The 13,009-nt window shown below is 35.5% G+C and overlaps 1 protein-coding gene across 1 annotated transcript in view; it reads left to right on the forward strand.

The window, feature by feature from the left end:
- The window catches only part of LOC127846296 (low-density lipoprotein receptor-related protein 4-like), a 121,423-nt gene that overhangs the window by 12,812 nt on the left and 95,602 nt on the right, over positions 1-13,009 (forward strand). Inside the window, exon 2 of the mRNA XM_052377466.1 lies at positions 5,571-5,708. Within this exon, the coding sequence (XP_052233426.1) occupies positions 5,571-5,708 (138 nt within the window). The remainder of the gene's footprint in view (positions 1-5,570; positions 5,709-13,009) is intronic.

The raw sequence follows: 13,009 nt of genomic DNA on the forward strand, positions 1-13,009 counted from the left end.
CTTAGGCCTAGGATCATGAAACTTCATAGGTAAATTGATTATGAATGGCAGATGACCCCTATTGATTTTGAGGTCACTAGGTCAAAGGTCACAGTGACTCGAAACAGTAAAATGGTTTCCAGATGATAACTCAAGAATGCTTTGGCCTAGGATCATGGAACTTCATAGGTACATTGATCATGACTGGCAGATGACCCCTATTGATTTTCAGGTCACTAGGTAAAAGGTAAAGGTCACAGTGACTCGAAACAGTAAAATGGTTTCCAGATGATATCTCAAGAATGCTTAGGCCTAGGACCATGAAACTTCATAGATACAATGATCATGACTGGCAGATGACCCCTTTTGATTTTCAGGTCACTAGGTCATAGGTAAAGTCACAGTGACCTGAAGCAGTAAAATGGTATCTAACGTATTCACACAATGGCTGCCGCTACAACTGACAGCCCATTTGGGGGGCATGTGTGTTTTACAAACAGCCCTTGTTTTTTTGGTCATTCGCGCCTACAAAATTGGCTTCCTTTGTCTAGCAATCAACATGCCGAACCAATCGTGCGTTTGTTTCTCAATTGCAATCCTCCAATTTAATAATAGCACGTGCATAGCTCCGCCTTCGAATCTTTTGCAGAGAACGGAGGCTTAGTTTAACGGTTAATTGAGCTAGTATTTTTACGCAAGTTGAGTTCCGATTTGCCGAAATTACTCGGCTCTAAGCATTAAAACGACAAATACATTTATCAATGATTTTCCGAGATATACCGATTTGTTCCGATTTCCAAACTTTCTGTACAGTTCCTATAAACTATGGCGGACGTGTTAACAAAATTCCTAAACACATATATTGTAAATAATGGCAGTGTTTTATTGCATTATTTATACTAATTATCAAATTGCAAGGTAATACTTTTTTATCTACTATAATATCGGGTTTGTTTAATATAATAAACATGTTAAACAATATAGTTGCGTCACAGACTCGGAAATAAATTTTGATGCGGTCGACATTTTACTGACGCTGATTTTCCTATTGTCTGTAATTAAATAAATTTTGGGAAGTGCCCATAAAAGGACTGGTACATACTGTTTCACATTGAAAAATATCCCGATCTCTGCAATATATGCGAACCAATCGTTGATTGTACTTACTTGATTTTATTCGCAACCGTACTCAAACCGGATCTTTTTTTTTCTCGTTTCGCTCGTTTTTCAGTGCGGTCGGGAATAAAATATATAAAAAAAGACGATTTTCCGATTTTATTTTTTTTCCCATTTTCCAAAAATTAGGGTCGGCGGTTTTGTAAACCAAGAAATATAAAAGTCGTGGCCTTACATTTCCAAATATAACATAAACCATGTGTCTTCATTCAGCTTGCCCATTTCAACTTCCTGTGCACACAATATTCTTCCTTTGTAAAAACAGCAATGCCCATGTCCAACCATGGTCTGTCTTTTGTCACCATTGCCGACCATGGTTGACCATGGTCACCATTGCCGACCATGGTTCATTTTTGTGTGTGACCATGTCCAACCATGGTCTGTCTTTTGTCACTATTGCCAACCATGGTTGACCATGTTTTTTGTGACCATGGTCAACCATGTTCCTGATCATGTTCCACCACGGTTTTTGATGGCTGACAATCAAATACCATGGTCAACCATCAAAAACCATGGTGACCATGGTCTACCATGGTCATTGTTTTGCCTGGGATGTAGAATAAACACGCTGGCCTTGTGTTTGTACACTGTGTATTGCTTATAATCTGATAACAAAGTGCAAACAATTATCTAATCAGTCATCCCAATTTCGCATGACGCGGCTATGAAAGTGTGATTTAAATGTGTCGAAAGAAAACTGCGTGTAAATCAAATTTTAACATACAATATATTTCGATGTTGAAGAAATACACTCATAATAAGACATGTGAGGACACATATGATGTGCACTCCCATAGTATAATTCGTATCTACTTACACTAATATGTGGTACTCCCGTAGTACATGTGTTATTTTTATCTACATACACTAATGTGTGGTTTGACAAGTTGATAACACACATTTCATGCGGTGAATATGTGACTAACAAACACAATAATTAAACTTTGTTTTTAATTTAATTATTTAGAAATGTAAATTGCAAACTTTATTTCAAAGTCAGCATTTACGCCGACTACCTTATATTCGGTTTAAGCGATTATAAAGCATTTTTGTTGTTGTCTATAATACATGTATACCTGAAGTAATTGGTGAACTCATGTTCAACGTTTTATTAATGAGAACTGTGAATGTAAATAAACTTAACCTTCTACTATTGCGTTGTTAGCACATGTGAATACAAAAGATGGCAGCTATCTGTTGAGAACAAAAGACTGTTTTCCAGAAACAGCAATAGTAGCATGCACTATGAACGAGGTTACACAACATCCCACTATACTTGTTTATCAGCATCTATAAATAGCCTCAGAGTCAGATGCGGTGGTTATCGTTCTTAGCGTAGTTAAGAGCAGACTGACTTGCATTTACGCAAGCGAACAACTAAAAACAATGTGTAAAAAGCACTGTTCCGTTAGAATTATAAAAATATTTTAATAGAGATCTACATGTACTTAAGAGTCTAAGGCCCGGGTGGCAAAGTTGTGAAGTCATGGTTTTCTGCCATGCGTTAATAGATGAACCATGCCATCTTTGATGAAAATCAGTTTAATTATTTTCCAAAGTAATTAGTGTAAATTATCTGACAGATCTTAAACTGTTTGATCCCCTTTAACAGTGTTTGTGCAACTTACTTCATTGTAGGTAACACAAGACTGCTTTGTAGCATTCATTTGGTTTCCTTCATTGATTTTTCATTATACCATTTGGTAAAAAGATGTTAAATGTTTTGTGTTCAAAGGTTTGGTTAGTTGTGAAAGCCTTTAAATTTGATACAAAATTGTGTCTGTAGTTGAGGTTTAATTTAAGGAAGGTAGATTTTTATTATCTTTTTACTTTGATCACCTTGAAAGGTGCATTTTAAAGGAGTCCTCTAATTTCCTTGATTTATGAGCCTTCACCAGATTGTGGTCAGATAACAAGTCAAGCCATAGAATATTAATATTCAAGGTTGTGTTGTCACATTGCATGTGGTGTCAGGATGTTAAGAGTGAAATTATAGAGGAATATTGATATATCATTATGCAGGGATTTCAATACCTTTTGAAAACTATGAGTCAAATGACCCCCCCACCATGGTTGAACTTTTAAGGGGTCCAATGACATTTTCAGGAGTCAAAATACTGAAATCTAGATAATTTGTTCCTGGATATTTGTTGATTGCTTTGCAAATGTTTGTTTGTATAACTTGCTTGCTTAAGATTATTTAAAAAAACAACATTTTGCTTAATATAAAATACATGCTTTATTATTTTAATGGTGACATTTGCATGAAAATGATGCAAGGTAAATAATTTGGAGGAGTCAAAAGTGACAAAATTGCAAAATGCTTGCATCAAAACGCAGGATTCTGCTTTAATTGAAATCCCTAGCATGTACATGCATATCATATGGAAAGGATGTCTGTAACCATCAAGTCTTTTTACATGTACATTTTGTTCTTCACACTATATCGCTCAGATAAAATTATGCTTTTTGACTGTTTGCAGTCCCTAGAAAATCACAGTAAATTAAAGAACTTTCTGAATAGATTCAAGTTTTACAGGCTTCATTTCCAACCATAAAGATACTGATGAGACACTAGCAAACTAAACAATATAAAACCTGAACAGCCTGCAAGTTACTGGAGGTATTCACAGTTTGTTTTGGATTTATGCTGTTTACATACAGCTATATATATTTTCAGTTTTCTTCTGAAGAGGAAAATATTAAGGCAAGTGACTGCATTTGCCTTTGCCCATGACAACACATTCACAAAACATAATTTAAGTGATTGCAACATGTATCACTGCGTTCCACACAGTCATTTTTGAAAGTATTTGTGGTTTAAAGCTATATTTAAAGCCTTACACAGTTGTACATGCAGATACATGTACCTGAAGTATAATAATCACTGCTGTCCCCTTTAATTACATTTGTTTTTGAGATTGTGTGTGAAAGTTGGTTGCTAGTGATATGGATATTATACTTCAATTAACAGAATTTAATTTAGCCAATTTTTTGTTGGTGCTTATTGTACAAGATTGAGTGTGACAAAGGTTGTCTGATTGAGTGTGACAAAAGTTGTCTGATTGAGTGTGACAAAGGTTGTCTGATTGAGTGTGACAAAGGTTGTCTGATTGAGTGTGACAAAGGTTGTCTGATTGAGTGTGACAAAGGTTGTCTGATTGAGTGTGACAAAGGTTGTCTGATTGAGTGTGACAAAGGTTGTCTGATTGAGTGTGACAAAGGTTGTCTGATTGAGTGTGACAAAGGTTGTCTGATTGAGTGTGACAAAGGTTGTCTGATTGAGTGTGACAAAGGTTGTCTGATTGAGTGTGACAAAGGTTGTCTGATTGAGTGTGACAAAGGTTGTCTGATTGAGTGTGACAAAGGTTGTCTGATTGAGTGTGACAAAGGTTGTCTGATTTTTAACTTGTTTAAAGTGTTTTACAGAACAAAGTCGAGTGCCAAATGACTGCCCCAAATATTTTCTATGTTAAGCGCAGTGTTCAAGCTCCAATCTGTAATAACAATGGACGAGTTTCCGAATCATATTCGCCTTGGGCCAAGTCAACATCACAACCTAAATAGGTAGCGGAAATATCCGAGCGGTTAAGGGAAAACAAAATCGTTTTTTAGTATCAAAATGTCAAAATGTTTTTGCCATTTTTCTTGATGAAATCAATCGTTTTAGAATATATATATATTTAAAACAGCAATTTTTTTATAAAAATTGGCATTACTCCTTTAAGTACCGGGTAAGAAATACATTGTATTATTTCTATTCACTTACCTGACTGGCCCTATTTAATGTATCTTGCCTATCCTTACCTTTTGTTGTATTGTATATAAGTTTTCTTATGGGAGGTTTTTTTTCGTCAAATGTGCAAAATTTGATAATATTTTCTGATTAAGCTTTTACATTTAAAGTAAAATGGCTTCAAAGCGATTTGGAAGATAGTTCTGTAATTGAAGAACCTTTTTTTATGGGATATAACTATTGTGTTGCTATGCAAATGTTACAGAAAATGTTTTGCTTGCTTATTTTCCCATTTTTATGCCCCCAGGATTGAATGATTGGGAGTATATAGTTTTTGGCCTGTCTGTCTGTCATTCTGTCCCAAAACAATTTTGCGATAACTTTTGCAATATTGAAGATAGCAACTTGATATTTGGCCTTCATGTGTATCTCATGGAGCTGCACATTTTTAGTAGTGAAAAGTCAAGGTCATCCTTGAAGGTCAAAGGTCAAATATATGGCTTTAAAGAGGCGCAAACACATCTCTTGTTTCTTTAGGAAATGGGATTTTAGAGGAAATTGTCATCTTTTTCTTCTCCCAAGTATAAACACTTTCTTTGGGTGTGGGCATTAAAGTGGAAACAATAATTTTGTGTGTTCTGCAAGTAGCACCTTGAAAGTTTGCTCTTGTCTTTTCCAGTGTGCAATGGTGACAAGAGTGAGTGTGACTGCGTGGAGGTGGACAAGTTCTCATGTGGAGACTGTGTGTGTATTCCACGTAACCTCGTGTGTGACGGACAACCAGACTGCGATAATGGCCAAGACGAGAAAGGATGCGGTAAGACCAGAACCCTAACCAGAGTCAGGGTTGTAGCTTTATTTTCTCAGAATGCAATAATATTCTCCCCCCCCCCCCCCCCCCCCCCAAGAGATTTAGTGGCTCTCAGGGCTCATATAGGTTCTCCCCAAGCTGAAATTACGGACATTTTAGGCAACTTAAAGTACAAGTGGTTTCTGCGCAGTGTTTAATAAACTATTCGCTTATTTTATCCTCCTCATTACACCACGCCCATCATCATTATAATTAATGAGAAACAACTCACATTTGGCAATTTTGGGAAAAACTAACAATTATAAACAACTATACTTAAGTGTTTGTGTTGTGTTTTTATTGTACTTATAACTGAATTTAATTTATATTTGATGGTCAATTTCTGGCTCAGAGTAAATCATGAAAAGGGGTGTAGGTCAATTCTCCTTCATGTAATTAGAGGGAGAAGTTAATAAATCCAGGGAGAAGTTATCTCCTTAGTCTTCCTCACAACTGAACCCTGCCTCTGTACCTTAATGTCCAAACCTTATTGCTGCCAGGCTTAAATCAAGATTGGTCTAATGAAGCAGTTTATTTCATTTTGATTCACTTGCTAAAAGCTTTCAGTTTGCTATTGGGTGCGTGACTCTTCGGCGTTTGTGCGTAACCGTCTTGTACATGTATGTTGTACTGGTGTCATTCCTAAATGACATGTAAAAAAGCATGTTCTAGGTGTCATCAGATAAGCATTACATGGCAGAATTCTGTTAAAATAGAATTGTTAATATATTTGTCCACACATTTAGAGTCATTTATTATTGTCAATAACCCGTATGACTGATAATTTAGAGTCACCAATATAAAATAAATATGTTTATGCCCCCTTTCGAAGAAAAGGGGGTATGTAGTTTTTGCACTGTCCGTCAGTCTGTCAGTCTGTCACACTTTTCGTGTCTGCTCTCAAATTCAAATAGTTTTCATCCGATCTTTACCAAACTTGGTCAGAAGTTGTATCTAGACAATATCTATGTCAAGTTCGAATGTGGGTCATGCCGTATCAAAAACTAGGTCACGGGGTCACTTAGTGCATTTCAAGGATTGAGCATGGTGTCCGCTCTCTATTTGAAGTAGTTCTCATCTGATCTTTACCAAACTTGGTCAGAAGTTGTATCAAGACAATATCTAGGTGAAGTTGGAATATGGTCATGCCAGGTCAAAAACTAGGTCACGGGGTCACTTAGTGCATTTCAAGGATTAAGTATGGTGTCCGCTCTCTAGTTAATATTAGAGATGCATGTAGCAACTTGATATTTGGCATGCATGTGTATCTCATGGAGCTTCACGGTATGAGTGGTGAAAGGTCAAGGTCATCATTCAAGGTCAAAGGTCAAATTTATGGCTTTAAAGTGGCGCAATAGGGGGCATTGTGTTTCTGACAAACACATCTCTTGTTTTGGCTAAAATTGGGGGTGTCAGAAAATTTAGAGTGTCCAAAAACCTGAGTATAAGTTACGGTAGTAATAAGTTATAAAATCTCTGTAAAGAATCAATAGGTTAGGTAAACGTGTAGAAGGGTAGGTAACGGGGTAGGAATTTTTATCCCACGGCATGGCATGGATTTTTACCAAAATCATGTCTTACAAAAGTAAAAATGCTCTCAATCCTGAAGAAATGTAAGATCCCCATTTATTTGAATAATCTGGTATGCCATGCCCTTTTTTCACTTACAATGTATACAATGTATGTTTATTTTCTGAATGATTTTTTTTATTACCATGGTGGCTCTTCAGCTGTAAATAGTATTACCACTGGGCATTAAACAATAACAGACATGTACTCAAGAAGAGCTAGGAGACTTTGGAATGTGGTAAACAGGTTGTCAAGTTCAAATACAGTCAAGCTGTCCATAAGGTGATAAGCCTGGTTGGCCAGTTTGCCATCCTTTAGCTACCATTCATGTACTCTGATTATAATTAAATTTTGTGGGCACATTAAATCACATGTACATGATTTCAAATTGTTATTAGTTCCTAGGTTTTCCATTTTTGCCTAAATTTCTCATCTGGTTCTCCTTTGCATACATACTTTGTGTATCCTTTTAACACATGTAAAATGAATATTAGTGAGAGGTAGTGTTACATTTATGCAGTGTCACTGTGGTATATATACATGCAGTCCCATTTAGAATAGCTTAAATACTTGTGTCCTATCAAAGTTTTTGTTTCATAATTTAGCAGATGATATTGTGTTCTCCTATTTACATTTGTTGTCTTAAATTATAGACTACAGTACAGTCCATGTGTTTTCCCAAAAAATTCGCTCCCTTTGCAGGGCTTTTGTCTGCTAGCAAGTGCTTCCGCGGTGGGGAAGGCGAGGTGTACTTGCTAAAACGCTTGTAGCCTAGTAGGTAAATGCAGACAATTTCAGTTCTTATCAGGACACAGCCGCGCAACACTGCGGTAGCTCCGTGTGCAACTGTGCATTCCAAAGAATGAAAACATTGTAAATATCTTATTATACAATATAAATTAAAATAAAAGTTAAGGAGAACATGTGTTGAAAAATGCGAAATAGGCCAGATATTTAATTCTGAAATCAAATGTCTGTACAGTCTAATTCGCCAGCATGTATATCATGCATGTACGATGTGAATCTAAATTTAGTTTAACGGATCATTTTAATTTCCTGCAACGATATCTTATAATTCATACGACACACCAACACTAAATCCGATCCGAATAAAAAGACGAATGCTTCGGTTATTGTAGGAAAATATGTACGAAATATATTCGTCACAATCGGCTCAGGGCGCTAATTTGTCTTTGCTGTATTTTATGAAATTCGTCTTCAATGTATAATTGTTCTTGCCTATTTTGTGTCATTGTAACATATTCGTATCAATATATTACAATTTAACACATATATAAATCGTATAATCTCCCTTTAATTTTAGCAGTGTAATAATGTGCTCAGGTTAAAAAAGACTCCATTAAGTCCTTGCAAGACTCTGAGGCCTGGTGGATTTCTAAAAATGTATCACAACATTTATTTGCAAATAATCTTCAATGTGTTATTTTGGCAAAAAATTCTTGTATTAGTTCCTAAATAAAAGAAACAAATATTGAGGATTGTCACTGTAGCTGTCAATTTGAACAAAATGATATGACAGCAGTCTGCGAAATAAGCGCACGCCCGGTGGCCTGGGCGTGTAAATTATAGCTCGGGCCTATTAAAATTGCCATATCGTACGCCCGTCGGGCCAGTAGAAATTCCGTGTATTAATATTGTTTACATTTTTAAGTGTGATAAACGTCATTATTTTGTGAGTACTTCCCAAAGATTTCCGACAGAACTTCGTTCAACTTCGCCTAAAATACGAGATTTAAATGCGTTCCGATTGGTCCATATATTCAACGGTCATTTTCGAGTCGTAACCCAGGCCACGTAGTGAACAATTTAAACTGGTTATTTACTATTGGCATACGTCATGCTGATGTGTTTACTGCTGAAGGAAAACAATAGACGTCCGCGGCTTGCATTTCCGGAATAAACATCGTTTTACTTTGTAACCTTGTGTGTGTGTTTATTTCCAAAGTTGTAAGTCCCTACGAGCATAAGGCTGCATAATGCTGCATAATGCTTAAATACGTAGCTATAAAGCAAAGCCTGGCAAGAAACTGCCCACTACTGATCGTAAGTCATTTGTTGACGGAAACGTGAATTTCAAGAAAAGTGGTTAAAAATCAGTGATGAAGGAGAAGCTACTTCTGTAAGACAGAGTTTAATAAGCTATGCTTAAAAACACAGCATAAGAAATAAGTCAACATGTATGATAAAAGTATGCCATCTTATGATCTATGCCTTCACTTGTCAAGTAAACTTCTGGAAAATAACTATCAGGTTGCTTGTTTTACAGGATATGGTTTCTGACAAAGAGGATCTCCAGGATGGCAGTGATGATGAGATGAACGAAGAAGTAGTTTATCACATGTTAAAGACTTATGATTAATAAAGGACATAATTACCTTGACTTGTTATATTGTGTTGCAATAGGCTTAACAGTTAACATACCCTGGATACAATTTTACTTTTAATAGATTATCTGCTATTGAAAGATGAAACCCTTTAGCAGGGTGTATATTTTAACAAATTTACTTTGGGCTAGTAATTTTGCTGCCAGGCTACTTGTCTTCACCATTCAAGTAGCCCGAATGGCTAGTGGATAAAATGAACTATCGTGAAGACTGATGACATGTAGCCATTTTAAATTATTTGTTTATTATACAGTGTATCTACTGTCCTGGTACTTTTAAAACCCTTTCAGAAAGGACTTGCTTGGAAATGATGATAATAAGTAAAACTGTAGATTTTATATAACAACAACCCTGAATTTGTATCCTATTTCCCATAATGTAGAGACTTAATAGAGTAATCACCTTCTATGAGTACCAAATTCCAAAGTTGCTGACATACGTACATGTGTATAATTTCTTTTTTTAATTTTAGTGTCAGATATATCACAGCATGTGTCTTGTCAGCAGACTTGTTAACTTGAAGTAGGGAAAATTGAATATGCTCATACCGACTCTCACACACACTTAATTACAACACTAGGGCTCATAATCCTATTTTAAAGTTCACTGATTCTATGTTTAAATTACAGAGTTAAGCAGCCTTGAGGTTAAGAATTGCCACTTAAAAGAACATGAAAATAAACTTGTTGTTAACCTCAGTTTTCTTTTTTGTTGTTCATTTCAGACAAAATGAAACTGATAGCCTGTGTGCTTGATTGATTCGTTTGACATTTCAAGTGAGGAGGTAATAAAGGGCGACCTAGAAATTATGTGGTTTGTTCAATACTAAATAGGCTTAGAATTTTACTTTGAGCTAAGACTTTTCTTTAAGATTAGCATTGGAGGATAAAGACTCTATTTAACCAAACCAATTTATATCTTCTCATTTTTCTGAGCACTTATAAAAAAGTAATGACACTTTTAACAAATTAAAAGGATATTTCTTTTATTGCAGTTCATAATATACTGTTACAATATGTGTACAATGTATTTCAAAAATATAAAAAGCACAGAACGACATCATGTATACCAATAAATGTTAATTAAACTTGTTGATATGACAACATGTGTATATGACGAGTACCTGTAAAAGTCATAATAATGTTTCAACCATGCACGTGCAAGTATTTCCATGATTGCAGTTACATGTAATCATATACTGGTATTTCACATCCTGTGTTTATCTCAGCATCATCCTGTGGGGATGCATTAAGATTTGGTAATTTCTCATCACTGTGTTTGTACAAAGTGCAGACTTAATGTAAATTTAATACATGTAATATGGAGGGACCAATTTAATACCCCCTACAGGAAACCCTTGGATAATGAAGATATTAAGTACACTGTATGACACCCTGTTATTATAGCAAAATAATCTACAAGCCAGTCTTGATATTGATCTGTGAGAAGGGGGTTTCATGCATGTGTGTTACATGTACATGTAAATGTCAGTGGCATTTTTACACTTTCGGCTTGCATGATATTTTTCGTTTAAAGAAAGTATTTTTTTAGCAAAAATCCAGTTTTGGCAGAAAGTTTCATCCCTGATTAGGCCACGACTTTTTTTTTTATTGGTTTACAAAAATTATTTTGAAAATCGTCCATCGGGTGGTCGAAAAAAAAAAAAAAAAAAAAACATCATTGGAAAAAAAAGTTAATACTAATAACATCAGAACAAAGACAACATATCTTTTATAACCTTAACACAGAGACAAAAAATCAAATTATGCAATAAAACACATCTATATCTTCAAATGAAATGAGTCCTAAAAGCACCTTTTGTAACATCAGGCAATTTTAAACACTCCGTTACATGACATGCGTTCTTCTCCCATTAAAACGAAAAACTGCGCTTCATTTCCATAATTCGATGCGCACCATTACGCAATGCGATGCCCGTTGCATAAATCTTATATAAGATAAACTACTCATACACAAATTACCTGGTATGTGTTTGCTCTTACTCGACTTATGAGATCGTGCATGAAAAAAAATCGAGGTAGATCGATCCATGCGTCGTCGCGGTTATGTTTGTCAAAGTTGTTGTTGTCATGAAAACTCGTTGATTTACAAAGCAAAACGTCTTATTTGAACTGACGCGAATTAATTTAATCATATTTGTCAACTTCGCTTTTGCTTTATTTTGATAATTTAATCCAAAGTTTAATGTTAGCAAGTGTTTTTGTTTACTGGAATTGTAAACAAGGAGTCAGTTAAAGTCTTCCGAAAATGTGCAGCCTGTGTGAATTGACAGTTTGACGTCATCAAAGGAAAGCCGCTTTCTGTCGGAAGCAATAAAGCGACAAATTTCGCGCCGAAAAAATTGGCTTCCTTTGTCTAGCAATCAACATGCCGAACCAATCGTGTGTTTGTTTCTCAATTGCAATCCTCCAATTTAATAAAAGCACGTGCATAGCTCCGCCTTCGAATCTTTTGCAGAGAACAGAGGCGGAGTTTAACTGTTTATAATTGAGCAAGTGTTTTACGCAAGTTGAGTTCCGATTTGCCGAAATTACTCGGCCCTAAGCATTGAAACAAAATTCCTAAACACATATATCGTAAATAATGGCAGTGTTTTATTGGATTATTTATACTAATTATCAAATACTTTTTATCTACTATAATATCGGGTTTGTTTAATATAATTAACATGTTAAACAATATAGTTGCGTCACAGACTCGGAAATAAATTTTGATGGGGTCGACATTTTACTGACGCTGATTTTCTTATTGTCTGTAATTTTTACCCGAAATAAATTTTGAGAAGTGCCCATAAAAGGACTGGTACATAATGTGTCACATTGAAAAATATCCCGATCTCTGCAATATATGTGAACCAATCGGTGATTGTACGTACTTGATTTTATTCGCAACCGTACTCAAACCAGATCGATTTTTTTCTCGTTTCGCTCGTTTTGCAGTGCGGTCGGGAATAAAATATTTAAAAAAAAGACGATTTTCCGATTTTATTTTTTTTTCCCATTTTCCAAAAATTAGGGTCGGCGGTTTTGTAAACCAAGAAATATAAAAGTTGTGGCCTTAGCCTGTGTGGACTGCATATACATTTTGTATGTATATATAGCGCAGCTTAAAAAGATTTCATATTCTTATAGCCATTCAATGGCTGTCGTTTGAGTGAGCGTCAAGTTCTTCACAAGATTCCAATGAAAACAATGCTTTAGGATTGGGTCCACTCAGAGAAAAGATTTCAATTACAACAAGTATTCGTTCTACCCAGGAAACGAATTCCAGAAA

The sequence above is a fragment of the Dreissena polymorpha genome, chromosome 1 (genome assembly GCF_020536995.1).
Source record: "Dreissena polymorpha isolate Duluth1 chromosome 1, UMN_Dpol_1.0, whole genome shotgun sequence".
Classification (NCBI taxonomy): Eukaryota; Metazoa; Mollusca; class Bivalvia; order Myida; family Dreissenidae; genus Dreissena; species Dreissena polymorpha.